At 48.8% G+C, this 20,295-nt stretch overlaps 1 protein-coding gene across 3 annotated transcripts in view; it reads left to right on the plus strand.

Annotated features, from left to right (window-relative positions):
* Positions 1 to 20,295, plus strand: part of EEF2K (eukaryotic elongation factor 2 kinase) — a 68,096-nt gene that overhangs the window by 40,269 nt on the left and 7,532 nt on the right. For 2 of the 3 annotated variants that reach the window (XM_018040605.1, XM_018040606.1), the window contains exons 7-16: positions 1,464 to 1,613; positions 1,840 to 1,972; positions 2,198 to 2,325; positions 3,018 to 3,219; positions 5,187 to 5,254; positions 10,003 to 10,080; positions 10,902 to 10,964; positions 12,305 to 12,439; positions 12,550 to 12,738; positions 19,082 to 19,206. In XM_018040605.1, the coding sequence (XP_017896094.1) occupies positions 1,464 to 1,613; positions 1,840 to 1,972; positions 2,198 to 2,325; positions 3,018 to 3,219; positions 5,187 to 5,254; positions 10,003 to 10,080; positions 10,902 to 10,964; positions 12,305 to 12,439; positions 12,550 to 12,738; positions 19,082 to 19,206 (1,271 nt within the window). The remainder of the gene's footprint in view (positions 1 to 1,463; positions 1,614 to 1,839; positions 1,973 to 2,197; positions 2,326 to 3,017; positions 3,220 to 5,186; positions 5,255 to 10,002; positions 10,081 to 10,901; positions 10,965 to 12,304; positions 12,440 to 12,549; positions 12,739 to 19,081; positions 19,207 to 20,295) is intronic. The other variant, XM_018040608.1, reaches the window with a different exon arrangement.

The following is a 20,295-nucleotide window of genomic DNA, read 5'->3' on the forward strand; positions in this document are numbered from 1 at the left end:
TGTCTCTGCCACTGACCCTCTCCCAATTGCCTCCTGGCCAAGCCAGTGGCCCTGCAGCATGCTTCCTTGTAGGGATAGAGCCGGTTTTGGGGACACGAATCCGCTGGGAACCAGCTGCTCCTTCCCCTCTGGCTGGTTCTCAGAACTGAGGCCATGTTTGGGGAGGTTCTCAGCTCCCAGCTCTGGACCCCTTTGGCCTCTGCAGCTGTTGTCTTCCTTGACTCAGCCAAATAGTTTCCCGGGTGGTCATTTCCTTGGGAAACACAGACGTGGCTCCTGTTGTGGGTGGCTTCGAACGGGACAAGGTACCATGTGTGTGACCTTGTGTAACAGGTCAAAGTTAGAGGCGCAGCTCTTCCCTATCCTACGTTGCAAACATACACAGTACTTACACAGTTTCTTCTGAGTACAAAATTAAACATACTCTTGGTGCAAAATTTAGCAAAGAATGTCTAAGTTCCCAGTGATTCCCCTTTATAGGGAAAGAACCATTGTTATGGTTTGGTATGTATCACTCTAGAATTGTGTCTGCTGATGATAATGACATCAGCAAACTTTGGCAGACTGTTTCCTGTACCAACAGATTTCATCCTTATACCCATTCCACTGGTGAGGAAACTGAGGCACAAACTGGGGAAATAACTTGCCCAAGTTCTCTGTATTAGCACAAGGTGCAGGCTAAGTTGCATAGCAGGCAGACTCACATCTGTGTGCTAACTCAAAATGCTTTCCTTCCATCTCATCGAGTAGCCTCACTTAGATGGGGCTCAGGGTGGGCTGCTGCTTCACCTCCTTGTCATCCAGAGGCCTGGTTCCTTCTGTGTTGTTGTTTGCCATCTGCCAGGAGTTGTCCTGGACTGCATGGTCAGTTCTGGCTCACTGGCAGATGTCCACCTTACAGCCTCAGGAAGGCCAGAGAAGGAGAGGGCAGGCTGGAGTTGCATCATCCTTGCTGCTCTCTTCCTATTGGCTGGGCTTAGTCACATGGCCACATCTAGCTGCAAGGGAAGCCAAGCCATGCCATCGCTGCTGGCTGGCTGTGCATCGTGTTACAACTCAGATTGTCTTAGTCCATTTGGGCTGCTGTAACAAAATACAGGAGAATGGGTTTGCAGCGTCATGCTGGCACCTTCTTGCTGTCACAGTCTGCATGGAGTGAGGGAGCTCTCTGAGGTCTCTCTTTTCAGGGCACTAATCCCATTCACAAGAGCTTTTCTCTCCTGACCCTATCACCTCCCAAAGGCCCCACCTCCTTAATACCATCACCTGTGAGCCTTGAGATTTCAACAGATGAAATTTGGAGGGATCCATTCATGCCATAGCAGGGGTTTTCATTCTAAAGAAAAAGGAGAATGTGTTCTGGGGACAATCAGCAGTTTCAGCCTTTCTGCTCCAGCCTCTTATGAGAGGAGGGTGCCCGCTGGGCCCTGCCCTTCCCCTGACTCCTCCCGCCCTCCCGCCAGGTGGACATCATGCAGATGTGCGTCATAGAGCTGAAGGAGAGACCGGGCCGGCCGCTGTTCCACCTGGAACACTACATCGAGGGCAAGTACATCAAGTACAACTCCAACTCAGGCTTCGTCCGTGATGACAACGTGCGCCTAACGCCGCAGGTAGGCCCCTGCAGAGCCCCGTGTCCCATCTCAGCAGACCTTGGGCCCCTCCAAATTACAATAGGGCTTCCTTTTTTGTCCTTGCCTCTGTACACTCCTCCCTACAGAGAAAGGCCCCCAACGTGGGCAGAGCTGGGGTCCCGCAGCCCATCAGAGCAGTGCCTGCCGGTGTCCACGCAGCCCACAGCCTCGTCTCTGCAGTCACCTTTTCCTTCTCACCCCACAGGCCTTCAGCCACTTCACGTTTGAGCGTTCCGGCCACCAGCTGATTGTGGTGGACATCCAGGGTGTGGGTGATCTCTACACTGACCCACAGATCCACACTGAGAGGGGCACTGACTTTGGAGATGGAAATCTAGGTAGGCCGGGGAAGCCAGCATGGCCTCAGAGACCACGATTCCCTGCAAAATTTCCAGGCTTTTTGTTCAACTGGGCAAGCAGGCCAAGGTGGTATATGGGCCTGCCCTAGACTGTGGAGATGGGAGCCTGGGATGTCTGGCCCTTGCCATATTTAGGGTGCTCAGCGCTGCCCTGCCCCCATCCCAAAGCAGAGCAATGCTCCAGATCCCCCACTGTGTCTTCAGGTGTCCGTGGGATGGCCCTCTTCTTCCACTCGCATGCCTGCAACCGGATTTGCAAGAGCATGGGCCTCGCTCCCTTTGACCTGTCCCCAAGAGAGAGGGATGCAGTGAATCAGAACACCAAGCTGCTGGTAGGTACCCAGTATGAGCATGTGTGGACTGGCTGGGCCCTTCTGCTGCAGGACCAGAAAACTCTGCTTCCTGTGCGCTGGTGGCCCAGGCCCTGCGGTGCTTAATTGAAGAGTGTTGTGGCTGGAAGAATCTTAGTCCCATCTGTGTCCCTCACCCCTTTTGAACCAGTGTACACAGCCCTCCTGAGTATTCCCACTAATAGAGGAATTGGGATCTGCTTGATTTAGGCCCATTTTTGCCCACAGTGAGGGGACCAGGTGTGTACAGATAGTGAGTGGGGTGTGTGGTATGTGGTTTGTCTGATGTGTTGACAAATGAGACTTGAACTTGGCTCACTGAACACCTCTCTGTGTCCCTGTTGTATCCCCATTACCACCCCCAGTACGTGGACCAGATATAAGACCATGTTGGTAAACACCAGCTTGGGATTCTGCAGGACATCCCCCAGCTCAGGGCCATGAACGGTGGCCATCGCTTTGGGAGTGCTAGTCCTCTGAGCTCCTGTTCCAGATGCCCCTTCTTAGAGGCCTTCAGATTAATCCCCCACTGATTATTTTTAGATTTTCTGCCAGTCCCTAAGGTCTCTATGGCTGAAAGGGCCTCAGGTTTTGAGGGACCAACAGGCAACAGGAAGAACCCCTTGTTCCCAAAAGGTGCCTATGTGATGTGCATGTCCCTGTTAATTTTCCAGCAGTCAGCCAAGACCATCTTAAGGGGTACAGAGGAAAAGTGTGGGAGCCCGCGGGTGAGGACCCTCTCAGGGAGCCGGCCCCCCCTGCTCCTTCGCCTCTCAGAGAACTCTGGAGATGACAACATGAGTGACGTGACCTTTGACTCTCTCCCTTCCTCGCCGTCTTCAGCCACGCCACAGAGCCAGAAACTGGACCACCTCCGTAAGTGATGGTTTGGCCCCTGGTCATTGTGATTGGAGGAGGCAAGCACCAGGTAGAACAGGGCTAAACTGGCTTCTACCTCTGTTAGAAAATCAGACATACCAACCAAAGAGACTGATGGCCCAGATGGCTTTATAGATAAGTTCTTTTAATAAACTTTCAAGACACAGCCATCCAAATGCCATAAAAACCACCTGTATTGTAGAAAACAAGGTAACATTTTTCAGAGTGATTGAAATTTGCAAAAAGTTTTACACCAAAACTTGATAAAACACCAGAAAAGAAAACTTTTATCCCAACCTCACTTATAAATATACAAGGCAAAAATTCTAAATAAAATATTAGCAAATAAAGACTAGTATCTTAAAGTCTGTCACAGCCAAAGAGGGCTTTTGCAGGAATCTGAAGGTTGTTCAGGGTTCAGAAACCAATTAGTATCATGTGATTAGGTCACAGGAGAAAAACAGCAATCATAATTTCTGAAGCTGAAGTGACAGAGTTTGCTCATATTATGGACAGACTTTACTTATGATATGGATGTGGGAGCAGCAGGAAAGAGGAGAGGCAAGGCTGACTCCATGGTTCTGAGCCGAAGAACTGGCAGGACTCTGGTCAGTTATTCAGCTGAAAGAAGCCCCAGGGGAGCAGAAGAGGACGAACTTTTAAAGAAGCCCGTACATCACCAACAAAAGGCCTTGGGAATAGTCTGGAGCAGGAGTTGACAGACTCCTTCTTAAAAGGCCAGAGAGTAAATATTTTATTCTATGTGGGCAACATAAACACGACCATTGACAATATTTAAAACGAATCAGTGTGGCTGTGTTCCAAAAAACTGTATGGTTGCTGAATTTTAAATTTCATGTAATTTTCACGCTACAAAGTAGGTTCAATTTTTTTCAACCATTTAAAAATATGAAAAACTTTCTTAAAAACTATCTAAGAGGGCTTCCCTGGTGGTCCCGTGGTTGAGAGCCCACCTTGCAATGCCAGGGAAGCCAGTGTGATCCCTGTCCAGGAAGATCCCACATGCCCCGGGGCAGCTGAGCCTGTGCACCACACCTACTGAGCCTGTGTTCTGAGGGCCTGCTAGCCACCACTGCTGAGCCCCACAGGCCACAACTACTGAAGCCCGATTGCCCTACAGGTCATGCTCCACAGCGAGAGAAACCACTGCAGAGAGAAGCCCTCCCTCCACAGCCAGAGAGTAGCCCCCACTTGTAGCAACTAGAGAAAGAGCCCACATACGGCCACAGACCCAGCACAGTCAAACATAAACAAATACCTTAAAAAAAAAAAAAGATTATTTAAAAAAAGCATAAAAACAGCAGACAAGCCAGATTTGGTTAGTGGGACTTTGGGACAGGAGATAAAAGACTGGAATCTGCCAGGAAACTGTTGGGTTTTAAACCATCTAAGGCTTCTCCCATTTGTACCCCAAATGGACAAATGCCTCTTTTTTCATTCACAACTGCACCTCATTGACAGCTGACCATAGGTCAAGCACATGATGCTGATCAGTACGTTACACAATTGTATCACTATTTGCCTTACGGAAACCCCAAGGCAGCACAGCAGCTAAGCTACTTGCTCAGGACAAGTACAGGCAGCTGGCAAGTAGAGAGTCTGGGTAAATTCTCAGAGAACTGTGGCCTCTCAAGTGCCAACAACATTCATCTCCCGTTTTTGTACTTTATAAATGTCAAATAAAAAAGGCTTGGAAACTCCCTAGGGGTCCAGTGGTGCTTTCAATGGTGCTTTCTGTAGGGTTCTGTGCTTTCGCTGCCGAGGGCCTGGACTTCATCTCTGGGCCGGGAACTAAGATCTTGCAAGCCATGTGGTGTGGCCCCAAAAATAAATATAAATTTAAACTAAGAAAGGTGTGGTGGCAGCTGTAGACGGCTTAGATGGACTTTGTGAACTGTTGCAGCCGTGCAACTGCTGCCTTGCTCTGTCTTCTCCCTGCCCAGATTGGCCTGTGTTCAGCGACCTCGATAACATGGCACCTCGAGACCAGGACCCTCTGGACAACCACCGGGTGAGTGGAGGGGCTGGGGGAGCAGGGGTGGGTAGGAGTGGACGCCCTCCTCTGGGAACTGAGGGTGATTCGGCAGATTCAGAGGTAGGCAGCCCAGGTCTGCTTGGGGGCACAGGCAGAAGCCTCTGGGAAGAGCAGGGTCCATTTCAGTTTCCGGAGGTGGTTAGAGCAGAGAATCCAAATCAGCCCCAGTGAGACCTTCTGGTACACGCTGGGCTCAGGCCTGGGTTTGATTTGCCATGTGTGTGTGTTGGGGGAGAAGGAGCTATGTTGGGTGTCCAGTGTGCAATGCACAGCACGGGCAGCCGTGACGCTCCCAGGTCAGATGAGCAGAACAGGTTTCCTACAGCCTCTTCATGATTCAGCTGTAAGACACTGTAGATGACATATTTGCATTCAGAGGAACATATGTTATAGTGTTAAATAAAAAATTCATTAGAGGGGCTTCCCTGGCAGTCCAGTGGTTAGTTAAGACTCCACACCGCTACCGTAGGGGACACGGGTTCCATCCCTGGTTGGGAAACTAAGACCCCATGTGTTGCATGATGGGGCCAAAATAAAGAAATAAAAGTGTTGTGGTTTGTTTTTTTTTTTCAAGTCTTTGAAATCCAGTGAATAATTTACAGTTACTAGCATATCTCACGGGGAAGGCAGTGGCACCCACTCCAGTACTCTTGCCTGGAAAATCCCATGGACGGAGGAGCCTGGTGGGCTGCAGTCCATGGGGTCGCTAAGAGTCAAACACGACTGAGCGACTTCACTTTCACTTTTCCCTTTCATGCATTGGAGAAGGAAATGGCAACCCACTCCAGTGTTCTTGCCTGGAGAATCCCTGGGACGGGGGAGCCTGGTGGGCTGCCATCTATGGGAGTCGGACACGACTGAAGCAACTTAGCAGCAGCAGCAGCAGCATATCTCAGTCAAAACCCTTTATTTTCATCAGAAATAATTATTCTGCATTTGGAGTTCATAGAATATATAGTTGAAAGAGTAGATTCACATATGCCTGTTGTTATGTGACATAAGAAAAAAAGAAGTTATGTGAAAAAAGAAGTTCATCAGAATTTTTAAAACAGACTTTGCAGAAATGTCACACTTGCACAGGCCAATAGCACCTTAAGCTGCCCTCTCAGCTCCGAAGGTTCAGCTTCACCCCTGACTGCTTTGCAGAGTTCTTGAGTGACAGAGGAAAGTAGGAAGAGCTGCACGTATGGAATTGTCACTATAGGCAGACAGTTTTAAGAGTCTGGTAGATAATTATCATTTAATTCTCGCATAACTTGTGAGGTAGATAATAGTTTCTACTTCTCTAAGAATAGCTTTTATGTTTTACTATAGAATTAGAATTAGGATTAGGGCTTCCCTTGGGGCTCAGCTGATAAAGAATCCACCTGCAATGTGGAAGACCCGGATTTGATCGCTGGGTTAGGAAGATCCCCTGGAGAAGGGAACAGCTACCCATTCCAGTATTCTGGCCTGGAGAATTCCAGGGACTGAATTCCATGGGGTCGCAAAGAGTCAGACATGACTGAGCGACTTGCACTTTTCTTTCTAGAATCAGGATGAATTTTAGAAATTCAGAGTAGGTTGAAAAGGAAAAGGTTCAGAAGATTAGCAAGGTGAAAAGACTACCTCCCACCTGTTGCCTCAGACACTTGCTTGTCCCCAGCTCTGCTTGGGCAGTGCTCTCATTATCCCTGATTTAGTGATGGGGAAACCGGGGCACAGAAAGGTAAGCTCCTTGCTCCTGGTCAATCAGTGATGGAGCCAGCATTCAAACCCAGGCCATCTGGCCTTGAACCCTCTGCATACTGCTGTCCCTCATGTTATTCTCCACCATTTCTCAGATGAGAACACTGTGTTTTGGAGAGGTTGGCTGCCTTGCCCAGGGTCCCAGAACTGGCAAGTGCAGAGCTGGGGTTTGAGTAAGGCACTCTGTTGCCTGGCTTAGGGGTGGTTACCAAGGATGGGACACATAGCCCAAGGTCTTGCAGAGAGTAGGTGCGAGGAGGGGGCTGCCTGTAGCTTTTGAGTATAGCCTGTGATCTGATTTCAAAAATAGCCTTTCATTCAGCACACTGAACACTTCAGTTTAGCTGTCTGCAAGTTACATCTCAATTTTAAAAATTGAAATAGTTAAAAAAAAAATAGAATAGCTATTTGACTCACAGAGAGCAAGGCCTGGGGGAGGGCAGTGGGAAGCCTGGGGTGTGCTTGGAAACCAGAGCAGAGGCCTTTTTAGGGTAACACAGCTCCTTGGGGTAGAGCAGATTCCTGGCCAGACCAGAGGCCAAGGATTCCATTGTCTGTCCCACGGCTCCCATCTGTCTAGGAGACTGATCCAAGTTTTACATTCATGGTAGTGATACCAAGCTGCTTTTAAAAATATATTAAGTAAAATAAAATGGTTTATTTAAGGAAAAATGGTAAAAGAGAAGTATGAATTCGTGAGAGGAGTTTTATTATTTCAAGGAAGAAGAGAACGGAGTCAGGAGGAGACTTATAAGAAGTCTACATTTTAACAGAAAAGTTTCAATTCCCTTTAGAAATAAGAGATCTAAAGTAACTAAGGCCTAGTGTTAAGAGCTGTTGGAACTTAGCAACAGGGGCACAGGAGTTCATTTTAGAATTATCTATTCTTATAGGTGCATTTGAAATGTCTCTAAGTGGAATAAAGAAGGAAAAAAAAAAAAGTTTTAGCTGAACAGTGATGCAGGTGACGTGCAGATATGACCACAACTCAACAGTGATAGACAAATGACTGAGGTTTTAGAAATTCTGAATTATACCAGATTCCTTTTTACAACAGAATTCAGATCTAGAAGAATAAAAAATATGCCAAACTGACCTGTGCAGTTTTGGCAGAGGGCTTTCAGTTCAGTCGCTCAGTCGTCTCCGACTCTTTACGAACCCATGAACAGCAGCACGCCAGGCCTCCCTGTCCACCAACTCCCGGAGTCCACCCGAACCCATGTCCATTGAGTCGGTGATGCCATCCAACCGTCTCATCCTCTGTCACCCGCTTCTCCTTCTGCCCTCAATCTTTCCCAGCATCAGGGTCTTTTCAGATGAGTCAGCTCTTCACATCAGGTGGCCAAAGTATTGGAGTTTCAGCTTCAACATCAGTCCTTCCAATGAACACCCAGGACTGATCTCCTTTAGGATGGACTGGTTGGATCTCCTTGCAGTTCAAGGGACTCTCAAGAGTCTTCTCCAACACCACAGTTCAAAAGCATCAATTCTTCAGCGCTCAGCTGAAGTCCAATTCATTATAGTCCAATTCTCACATCCATACATGACCTTTGGAAAAACCATAGCCTTGACAAGACGGACCTTTGTTGGCAAAGTAATGTCTCTGCTTTTTAATATGCTGTCTAGGTTGGTCACAACTTTCCTTCCAAGGAGTAAGCGTCTTTTAATTTCATAGCTGTAATCACCATCTGCAGTGATTTTAGTGAAGTGAAGTCGCTCAGTCGTGCCTGACTCTTTGTCACCCCATGGACAGTAGCCTGCACCAAGCTCCTACATCCATGGGATTTTCTAGGCAAGAATACTGGAGTGGGTTGCCATTTCCTTCTCCAGCAGTGATTTTGGAGCCCCTCAAAATAAAGTCAGCCACTGTTTTCCACTGTTTCCCCATCTATTTGCCATGAAGTGATGGGACCAGATGCCATGATCTTAGTTTTCTGAATATTGAGCTTTTAGCCAACTTTTTCACTCTCCTCTTTCACTTTCATCAAGAGGCTCTTTAGTTCTTCTTCACTTTCTGCCATAAGGGTGGTGTCATCTGCATAGCTGAGGTTATTGATATTTCTCCTGGTGATCTTGATTCCAGCTTGTGCTTCCTCCAGCCCAGCGTTTCTCATGATGTACTCTGCATAGAAGTTAAATAAGCGGGTGACAAGCCTTGACATACTCCTTTTCCTATTTGGAACCAGTCTGTTGTTCCATGTCAAGTTCTAACTGTTGGTTCCTGACCTGCATATAGGTTTTTCAAGAGGCAGGTCAGGTGGTCTGATATTCCCATCTCTTTCAGAATTTTCCAAAGTTTATTGTGATCCACACAGTCAAAAGGTTTTGGCATAGTCAATAAAGCAGAAACAGATGTTTTTTTGGAACTCCCTTGCTTTTTTAACGATCCAGTGGATGTTGGCAATTTGATCTCTGGTTCCTCTGCCTTTTCTAAAGCCAGCTTGAACATCTGGAAGTTCACGGTTCACGTATTGCTGAAGCCTGGCTTGGAGAATTTTAAGCATTATTTTACTAGTGTGTGAGATGAGTACAATTGTGTGGTAGTTTGAGCATTCTTTGGATTTATCCTTGGATCTTATCCTTTAAACCAGTGTTTGTTTTTCTGCCTGTGAAATGGCACTTAATAATAGCACTTAATATGATCCACATTCTGAGTGTGACACCTCATTTCATCCTCAGAGCCTCTTGATATAGGTGCTATCATGAATTCCCACAGCTCAGGAAACCAAGCTCAAGAGAGGCTGAGCAACTGTCCAGGGTCACAACTGGCAAGTCACAAAGCTTGGATTTGAGCCTAGGCAGTCTGCGTCTAGAGCCCACATTCTTCGCCACTATTTCTTACTGCTCCCTTGTTACCCAGCCAACACAAGTAGGAGGAAGAGAATGTTAAGTGAGGAGATGGGGCAAAGGAGAGAGAGCAAATGGATGAGATTCCAGGTATCAACACCAGATATTCAGAGGACCTCTGAGACCGTAGGACCATCTTCTCTCCACAGGACTCTGAGAACAGTGGGGACAGTGGATACCCCAGTGAGAAGCGGGGTGACCTGGATGACCCAGAGCCCAGAGAACATGTAAGGAACCCCCAGGAAATGAGAACAGAGTCCCCTGTTGCCTAGTTGTCTAGAGGGATAGAGAACTAGGGGGGAATGTGAGTGGGTCTTAAGAGCATAAAGTAAATTAATATATAAATCATTTCAGATAAATGCAGGGCAGAAGATAAAACAGGTAATGGGAACTAGTAAGTTTAGTAAGGGAACAGGCATGGGGGATTAGACACAAGGTTGAAAATGGTGGACACATCGCATGGTGAAGCTGGGACCTCTGGTTGCTAAGCAGAGAGGATGCTGGGCAGTGGGCCAGAATGGTGCTGGTATAGGTGGGCGGGCCCAGCTCAAAGGCACAGGATTCCGGCAGTCCCTCGGAAGGGCTCCGGAGAATGGAGAATGCCCTAAGCGGTCTTCCCAGCAGCATTCAGGTGAGGGCTATTTTAGGTAGTATCAGCTGCTTAGGTTTTGCCCAGTGCCAGAATGGAACATGGGCATCAAGGCAGCCTTGCTGGGAGCCTCTGGTCTCAGCTTTGATACTGTGAATATAGACTGGTGATGGGAGCTTTGGCTAAGGGAAGAAGCACTTGGCCCAGTTTTTTCAGTGCCTGCCTACCAGGATCCTGTGCCTTTGAATCCATTCCATCTATGCGCATGTGAGGCCAGCGCATCAGTCCCGCCTGTCTCCCAGCATCCTCTCTGCTTGGCAAATGTGCCAGCTTCCTTGGGGGGAAGCCAGGCCAGTTCCTTGAGGAGGGCCCCCTGGGAGGGCTGGGCCAGTTCCCCAGGAAGCAGCTCTTGGAAGGAAGGGCCGCTGTTTGGATCACTCTAATCTCTGCCTCCATTAGGGCCACTCAAACGGTAACCGGAGGTACGAGTCGGATGAAGACAGCCTGGGCAGCTCCGGACGGGTAATGCACACCCAGGAATCCTCGTTGTGGCTGCTGCTTATCTTTTCCAGGCTGTCTTTCTGTTTCTCCCCCTTCGTGTCACGTCATTTCTGCCTGCCCGGGAAATTCATACGTCTCCTAAAAGAAGATTTTGCAAAGGAGCCAATCCCTTTGGCAAACACTTTTCGAGCTCCTGCCCTGGGTGGGGTGCTGAGGGATCTGCAGGGAGGATTAAAGATTAGGATGGCCCGTCCTGGAGGCCACACCCCTCAGCTCCTTCCAGTGTACATTAATTTATGAACGCTTCTTGCAGCCACCCAGTGAGACAGGCTAACCCTATTCATCCCCTTTTGACATATGAGAAAATGAGGGTCTTAAGCAACTCTCCCCAGGTTACCCGGCTAATAGATCTAAGCAGCAGCTCAGGTGATTATCATCAGGGAAGTGTGGGAAAGACCAGCTTTGGGAACCCTCTTCTCTAGCTGACTCTGAGCCACACTTTGAACCTCTGGCCCTCCAGCCTTTGCTAAGGCAAGTCTCTTCCACCTGCAAGGTCCTTCCTCCTCTGTGGGTATATCTCCTCAAAGCCTGTCTGCTCTCCCGGGCTGGACCCTCGTGGCACCTCCCCCAGAGGCCTTCCCTGATAACCAGGGCAGGCTTGACTCTTGCTGCTTCCAGAACACAGGTTATTTATCACGTGGCATTTACTTCCCATGCAATACATGCAATATTTACTTACCACGAGGTACCTGTCAATCAGGTCAAGGCCGCAGCATGGTGTGGAGTCAGGGCTGTTCAACCACAGCACCGCTGGGCTAGGTAATTCTTTGTTGTGGGGGCTGCCCCGGGCACTGTATGATATTTAGCTCATGCGTGCACACACAGTCACGTATACACACACCAGGGAGCCTGGCTCTGTCCTGTGAGAGCTTGGGACAAGGGTGTCTTTAGCTGGGAGACATGGCGTGTTTTCTCAGCCCAGCAGCAGAGGCACCCTGGGCTTGTGCAGAGAAGGCCCAGTGGATTTGCTGCCGGCTCTAGTCAGGCTCTTCTGGAGCCTTGTGTGGGGAGCAGCTCAGGGTCGAACCTCCCCGACCGACTCAGATGGTTAAGTGAGGGGACCCTTCTCCAGACTGCCAGTGCGTGGTGCTAGCCTCTGCGTCCTGTTGCTTCAGCTTTGCCTCAGTGCCCACAAGCTGGCATCATTTGGGAGAGTGGAAATAGGCCCCGTTTGTCCAAGGAAACTTGATACCACATGGGTCCACGCCCCCTAACTTGCCAGGCCGGCTTTCATCGCTGGGAGGGTGCGTCCATCCCCAGCCCCTCACTTCTCTGGCCTGTAAGTGCCCGCTCCTCCCCAGGTCTGTGTGGAGAAGTGGAATCTCTTCAACTCCTCCCGCCTCCACCTGCCGAGACCTTCAGCTGTGGCCCTGGAAGTGCAGAGGCTCAACGCTCTGGACCTCGAGAAGAAAATCGGGAAGTCCATTTTGGGGAAGGTATGGTGATGCTCTCTGCACTAAACCCGGAGCTTCCCCAGCTGGCAGGGGGGCCTGGGCTGTGGCTGCGACCTGCAGGCAGCCAGGCCCACCCGCCATCCATATGGCAGGTCCATCTGGCCATGGTGCGCTACCACGAGGCCGGCCGCTTCTGTGAGAAGGACGAGGAGTGGGACCGGGAGTCGGCAGTCTTCCACCTGGAGCATGCAGCCGACCTGGGCGAGCTGGAGGCCATCGTGGGCCTGGGACTCATGTACTCGCAGCTGCCCCACCACATCCTGGCAGATGTCTCTCTGAAGGTGAGTGGGTGGGGGCTCAGTCAACCCATCACCCTTCCTTCTCTGGGTTTGTGAGCTTCCCTGGTGGCTCAGATGATAAAGAATCTGCCTGCAGTGCAGGAGATCCAGGTTCGATCCCCGAGTCAGGAAGATCCACTGGAGAAGGAAATGGCAACCCACTCCAGTATTTTTCCCTGGAGAATCCCATGGACAGAGGAGTCAAGTCAACCCATCACCCTTCCCTCCCTGGGTTTATGCCCGGGAAATTTCCTGAGCATCAGTTTGGGCCCCGGCACTTCCAAGTTAGCTGACACCAATAGAATTGGTCTCTGGCCTTGGGGACTGAGTAAAGATGACAGTCATGTTCCCAGGCAATTACAATCTGGTGCGATGGGAGAAGCAGAAGATGCTGCTCCAAACAAATGAGGGAAGGGCCTTAGCTGGGGTTTCCTGATTGTTTTTCCCTAGTGGCTAGAACAGACCTGGCACAGACTCCATATTCAGCATTCATTTGTGGAACGAATGAAAGAAGTGATCCCTAAGGTAGACCTGAAGACCCAGTGGAGTCAGCCAGGCACAGGGCGGGAGGAGCAGTGTGTGCAGAGGGAACAGCGTGGGTCTAGGTCCTGGGGAGACAGCCAGGGTGGAGTTTGGAGGACAGGAGGCCATCAGTGTAGCTGGAGCATGGGGTGTGAAGAGGAGGTGAAGAGATGAGGCCGGAGAGGGGGCCCAGACAGGACAGGTGTGATAGGAATCCATGAGGGTGTCTTCTCCCTCTTGGCCTCCCTGCTCTGTGAGCACAGTGGACAGGACCTGACCAGGCCTAGGGAGTGTGATTCTGTCCTTGGAGAAGGTGAGAGGCCCTTGGTGTGCGTGTGCTCCCAGCTATCTGTCCCCATCCTCTCGGTCATGTAGGGTGGGCTTGTGGCTGGATGAGCCTGGGCTTGTCATGGGCACAGGGTACCAGGCCCTCTCTGTGGGCCTGACCATGGCCCAGAGGGTCGTGGGTCTCAGACTGGAAGAGTGTATGGGAAGACAGCCCTGTGGCTAAAATTGTTCTTTAATATAGAAAAGTTTACAGTGAAAAAGCCCCCTCCTACCTTTTCCTCCATCTTTTCATCCTCACATGTAATTCCAAGAGGGTATTCGTTTCCTAGAACTCTCATAAGGGATAACCACCAACTAGGTGGCCTAAAACAGCAAAAATTCATTCTCTCACGGTTCTAGATGCCAAAGTCCAAAATCAGGTGTCGACATACCCATGATTTTCTAGCTTCTGGTGGGGAGAGGCGATCTGGGGTCTTCTTTGGACTATGGGCGCATCACTCCAGTCTGTTTCCATCTTCACATGGCCTTTTGTCTGTGTGTCTGTGTGTCTGTGTCTCTTTTCTTATGAAGACGACAGTCCTGTGGAGTTTAGGGCCCACCCTACTCCAGTATGACCTCATCTTAACTAATTAAATCTGTCTATTTGGAAAGACCCTGCATGCTACAGTCCAGAGAGTTGCAAAGAGTTGGTCACGACTAAGGAACTGAGCATGCATGCACAGGGATAACTCAAAGGCTTTTTAAAAGATACATTTATTTATTTCTTTGTTTTAGTTTTTGGCTATGGTGGGTCTCCATTGCTGCACGCAGGCTTTCTCTACCTGCGGTGAGTGGGGGCTACTCTTCTTTGGGGTGTGCAGGCTTCTCATTATGGTAGCTTCTCTTGTGGAGCACAGGCTCTAGGGCGTGCGGGCTGCAGTAGTTATGGCACATGGGCTCAGTACTTGTGGGTTGCAGGCTTAGTTGCTCTGCGGCATGTGGAATCTTCCTTGACCAGAGATCGAACGAGTGTCCCTTCCATTGCAAGGCAGATTCTTAACTACTGGACCACCAGGGAAGCCCCGTTTTTATTTCCTGTTTTAGATGGTGAAAGAGCAAGTTTGGTTGAGGGGAGGGGGTTTTGACAGGTAGATGAATTGTCCCTCATTCTCTAGTCTCCATGCTCCCTGAGGGCTGGATTGAACATATCTCATTTAGCCAGTGGTATGCTGGCAAATGCTTAATGACTGGTTCTTGCAGGTGGGGATGGAATGTTTGTTCATATATGTGTGTAAGCTTATTAGACAGTTAGTGATAAAAGAAAGTGGAGCATACAGTTTACAAACAATAATAAAAAATATTCTATTGTGAATTCCATATGGTCAATTTATCCTCACAGAATTCTTTCACTAATTTTTGTGGTGCTCATATCTGTAGCCTCCCTCTGGTTGTGGTTGATGAAGGAGTAAAGTTGTAACGTGGATACTGGTTGATAATTTCACTTACTTTAGTGAGTAAAATGGAAGTGAAATAAGCAAGCTCTTTGTCAGAGTTGGAGCTTCATTTATTTGCTGTGGACATGAGCAAGACCCCTTTGCTGAATCAGATGATAGTTTAAATATCGAAGAGACTCCAGTTTCTTTCACTCGTCGCAATGTAATGGCTACAGACACAGCATACTTTTAAATAAATCTGCACTATTAATATTTTTGCCATCTCTTGGTGTAAATGCTCCCACTGTGGCCAATGTCCAGGTACTACCATGACATCAGTGAGCACGGAGTTGGAAGGAATGCATGGCATTCCCATTATATAGCATTTCCACTATGCAGATTCCATAGGCCAGTGGCTCTCAATCAGGCATCTTTGCTTCCTGCTTTTCCATGGAATGCTTAGCAGTGTCAGGAGATAACTTTGGTTGTCACAGCTCTGGAAGTTCGGCTGGCTTCTAGTGGACAGAGACCAGGGATGCTGCCAAATATCTACAGCACACAGGCCAGTCCCCACACAACAGAATTTTCCCGTCTAAAATGTCATTAGTGCTGAGTTTGGGAAGCCCTGCAATGGATATTAATAACCTCAAGAGCACAGATAACAGTAAAGCAGACTAAAATAATTAGGAAGTGATGAGCTTTGGGTGTTTGTCACCTTTCATCTAACTGTAAATTAACATAATTTAATTTTTAATAAAGTCTGTGTTTTATGAACCCACTCCAATACTCTTGCCTGGAAAATCCCATAGACGGAGGAGCCTGGTGGGCTACAGTCCATGGGGTCGCAAAGAGTCGGACATGACTAAAGCAATTTAGCAGCAGCAGCAGCAGCCCTGTGTTTTATGACTGGTTTGCTTTCACATCATTTTTCACGAGCTTGTAGAGCCAGCTCCAGTCGCCTGTTCTGCCAGCATCTGGCGCAGAGAGGACACTTAGAAGTGTCTGAGGTCTAAATAAAGGAATGCCGAGGCCCAGAATGAGTGGTGAGGGGCCAGGCCTGGGGAGACCTTCTCTCTGAGACTCCCTGGTAACTCTTCTTATGATCTCAGGCTATTTACACCAGTCACACCCAAGCCCCTTTGTAAAGGGATGTAGAAGCTATTTCAGTTTTCTTATCTGAAGCCATCTCAAAGGCCTTTCTCTCTAGGACCGGCTCTGGCAGCCAAAAAAACATGGGCAAGTGCCCTGAAAAGCTGCTAGCCCGTCTCCCACTTTCCTGACAGCCCCCATTGGACCTTTTTGTATTATCTTGCTAAGACATTCACTCATCCATGCTAAGTGCATGCTAAGTTGCTTCAGTCATGTCCATCTCTGTGTGACCTTATGTACTGCAGCCTGCCAGGCTCCTCTGTCCATAGGATTCTCCAGGCAAGAATACCGGAGTGGGTTGCCATTCCCTCCTCCAGAGGATCTTCCCGACCCAGGGATCGAACCCTTGACTCTTATGTTTACCTGTGGTGGCGGGAGGGTTCTTTACCACTAGCACCACCTGGAAAGCTCACTCATCCAGCACATACTTCTGAGCGCTCCTATACTCTGGGCAGTGTCCTAGGTTATTTTTGACAACAGCCAACCTTTCAGATGGAAAAGAATGTAAATACAGGTCATAATTAACAAATGAAAATATTTCCAACAGAAGTAAAAATAACTGACCTTTATTGAGTACTTCCTGTGCCAAGTATTGTTCTTAAGTGAGAGATGGGATAATATGACAGGGAATGAGTAAGTGGATAGGCCTCCTTTCTTGGATATTAGTTCCCTGACTGAACATCCTGGCATCACTGACTCTATGGACATGAGTTTGAGCAAGCTCCAGGAGCTGGTGATGGGCAGGAAAGCCTGACATGCTGAAGTCCATGGGGACACGACTGAGCAACTGAACTGACCGACTCCCTGACTGAACCTGTCCCCTCTGCAGTGAAAGCACAGTCTTAACCACCAGACTGCCAGGGAAGTCCCTATGGATAGGCCACTTGTTATTAAGAGACTGATTCCAGGTGCAAGGGAGGCTGGGAAATGTAGTTTTTAGCTGGTGAGCCATGTGCCAGCAAAAATATGACAGGGGATAAGGAGCTTCCCTGGTGGCTCAGATGGTAAAGCATCTGCCTGCAATGCCGGAGACCTGAGTTCAATTCCTGGGTCGGGAAGATCCCCTGGAGAAGGAAATGGCAATCCACTCCAGCACTCTTGCCTGGAAAATCCCATGGACGGATGAGCCTGATGGGCTATAGTCCATGGGGTCCCAAAGAGTCGGACACGACTGAGCGACTTCACTTTCACTTTCAATGGATATGGGGGACAACTGGTAGTCCCTGCCACACTTCCTGAAGCCTGAAGGTTGAGAAGGGCCTTATAGACTGATAGGAGAGCTTTGTATTTGTCTCCAAGTGAGATAAGAAGTCCTAGAGCAGCTTTGATAGCGTAATATGACCAACTTGAGCTTAAACTCTCTCTCTGGATAGATCTTGGAGAAGCATAATAAAAGCAGATGGGAATATACACTGGTGTAGCCACTGTGGGAAACGGTCAGCTCCTCAAAAGGCTAAACATAGAGTCATATGTGACCCGGAAGTTCTACTCCTAGGTCTGTGTATGCATGTTCACTTGCTCAGTTGTGTCCAACTCTTTGCAACCCTCTGGTCTGTAGCCTGCCAGGCTTCTCTGTTCATGGCATTTTCTAGGCAAGAATACTGGAGTCAGATGCCAAGCATTTGACTACCCCAGGGGATCTCCCCGATCTAGGAATCAAACCTGCATCCCTTGTGCCTCCTACATTGGCAGGCAGATTCTTTACTTCTGTGCCACCTGGGCTTCCCCACTCCGTGCTGTGTGTGCTTAGTTGCTCAGTCATGTTCCACTCTTTGCGACCCCACGGACTGTAGCCCGCCAGGCTCCTCTGTCCACAGAGATTCTCCAGGCAAGAGTACTGGAGTGGGTTGCCGTACCCTCCTCCAGGGGATCTTCCCAACCCAGGGATTGAACCCAGATCTCCCACATTGCAGGCAGATATTTACCAACTGAGCCACCAGGAAGCCCACTCCTGGGTATATGACCCCCCAAAATAGATACATACATCCACACAAAAGTTTGTACACAGTGTTCATAGAGAATAGCTATAAAATGAAAGCAAGCCAAATGCCCATCACCTGATGACTTATGAACAGATGAACAAATCATGGTATCTTCATACAATGAAATGTTTTTTTGGCCGTAAGTGAGAATGAAACACTGATAGAAGCTGTATGAAATGAACTTTGAAAACCTTATGCCAAGCGCAAAAAGCCAGGCACAAAAGACTACTTGTTATATGATTGCATTTATATAAAATGCCCAGAATAGGGAAATCGCTAGAAACAGAATGTAGATTAGTGGTTGTCCAGGGCTGGGTAGGGGTGGATGGGGAATAATTGGGAGGTAATAGTTAAAGGGTATGGTGTTTTGATTTCTTTTTGACTTAATGAAAATATTCTGAAATTGATTATGGTGGTGGTTGCACAATCTGTGAGTGAGTGACATCGCTCAGTCGTGTCCGACTCTTTGCGACCCCATGGACTGTGGCCTACCATGCTCCTCCATCCATGGGATTTTCCAGGCAAGAGTACTGGAGTGGGGTGCCATTTCCTTCTCCAGAGGATCTTCCTGACCCCGGGATTGAACCCGGGTCTTCTGCATTGTAGGCAGGTAAAGCTACCGTCTGAGCTACGAGGGTTGTACACTTTAAATGAATGAGTTGTTATATGAATTATATCTCGATAAAGTTGCTAAAAAATTTAAAAGAATTGGAAGCCAGGAGCCCCTGTTGGAAGTGGATACATGATGTGGTCTCTGGCAGAAGTAGGAGGTAGGAGTGGACTAAGCTTCCATTTCTCCCTGCCTGATGGGAACCGCCAGAGAGCTCTTTGCAGCAGGGTAAGCCCTGTTCTCTTTCTCACAATGTGCAGTTCTACAGCAGCCCCAACCTGAAGCTCTCAATTCAAGAAACAGAGAAAAGATTGACGTATGAGATTCTGGCAGCCCCTCACAGCTCACTTTTCTCTCTCCCCCTCTTTGGTTTGTATTAACAGGAGACAGAAGCGAACAAAACCAAAGGATTTGATTACTTACTGAAGGCAGCCGAAGCTGGTGACAGGCAGTGCATGATTCTGGTGGCGCGAGCCTTTGACACTGGCCAGAACCTCAGCCCTGACAGGTACTGTGGCCGTGGCTCAGGTGGAGCTGGTGGGAACCTGGGGTGCAGGTGGGAGCCTCCCCTCTGGAATCAGAACAGACCCGGGCTCCAGGTGTGCCTCCCCCGAGTACCAGCCCTGTGACCGTGGGCAAGTAGGCCTACCTCCCTGACCTCAGTTTATTCATCGTGTCAAGTCAGAATACCCATAGCACCTGCACCCTAGGGCGGTAATGTGTGCTTGTGTGAGGGTTAAATGAGATGATGCCTGTAATTTCACTGGCACATAAAGAGAGAGAGAAATGGCATCTTAGCCATTTTATGTAAAGATTTGTCTGAGAAAGGGTCTGAAGGGATATGTAGCATCAGGTCCAGAGCCAGTTGTCTCTAGATGATGGGATTAGGGGTGATTTTAATTGACTCTTCCTATTTTTGTTTTTACTGTTTTCACTTCTAAGAGGGAGTGGAGGGAAGGGGAAGTTCAGTCCTGGTGTGAGTTTTCCAGAGTGATTTGGGCTTCCCTGGTGGCTCAGATGGTAAAGAATCTGCCTGCAATGCAGGAGACCCAGGTTCGGTCCCTGGGTCAGGAAAATCCCCTGGAGAAGGGAATGGCTACCCACTCCAGTATCCTTGCTTGGAGAATTCTATGGACAGAGAAGCCTGGCGGACTGCAGTCCATGGGGTCTCAAAGAGTCAGACAAGACTGAGCAACTAACACTTTGATTCTTTTTTTTTTTTTCTCACTTTTTTGAAATCTCTGACAGCTACAACCCTACAGGTGTTAACAGCTTTTCCCTTATGCCTCTGGCAGAGATGCCAGGATTGGGTTCTCCGGTGGCAAGAGAGGAGAATGGCAGCTTCATCTTGGGTCTTTGGCTTGGCTGGTGGGAGGTCCCAGAAGTCCAGGAGCAGAGAACGGTTGAGGGAATTCAATTCTTAGTAGGACCTGTTGCTCACTGGCTCCCAGTGGATCTCAGCTTCCCCGTTTCTTCTCAGGTACCTGTGGCTTTCTGGAAGGGACAGTGTCCAAACCTCCAGGATTGGGGCAGCGTGGCACTTGCCTCCTATGTGGGTTGTGTTTTCATCTCCCTCACTGAGTTTAGAAGCAAAGTC

The sequence above is a fragment of the Capra hircus genome, chromosome 25, assembly GCF_001704415.2.
Source record: "Capra hircus breed San Clemente chromosome 25, ASM170441v1, whole genome shotgun sequence".
NCBI lineage: Eukaryota > Metazoa > Chordata > Mammalia > Artiodactyla > Bovidae > Capra > Capra hircus.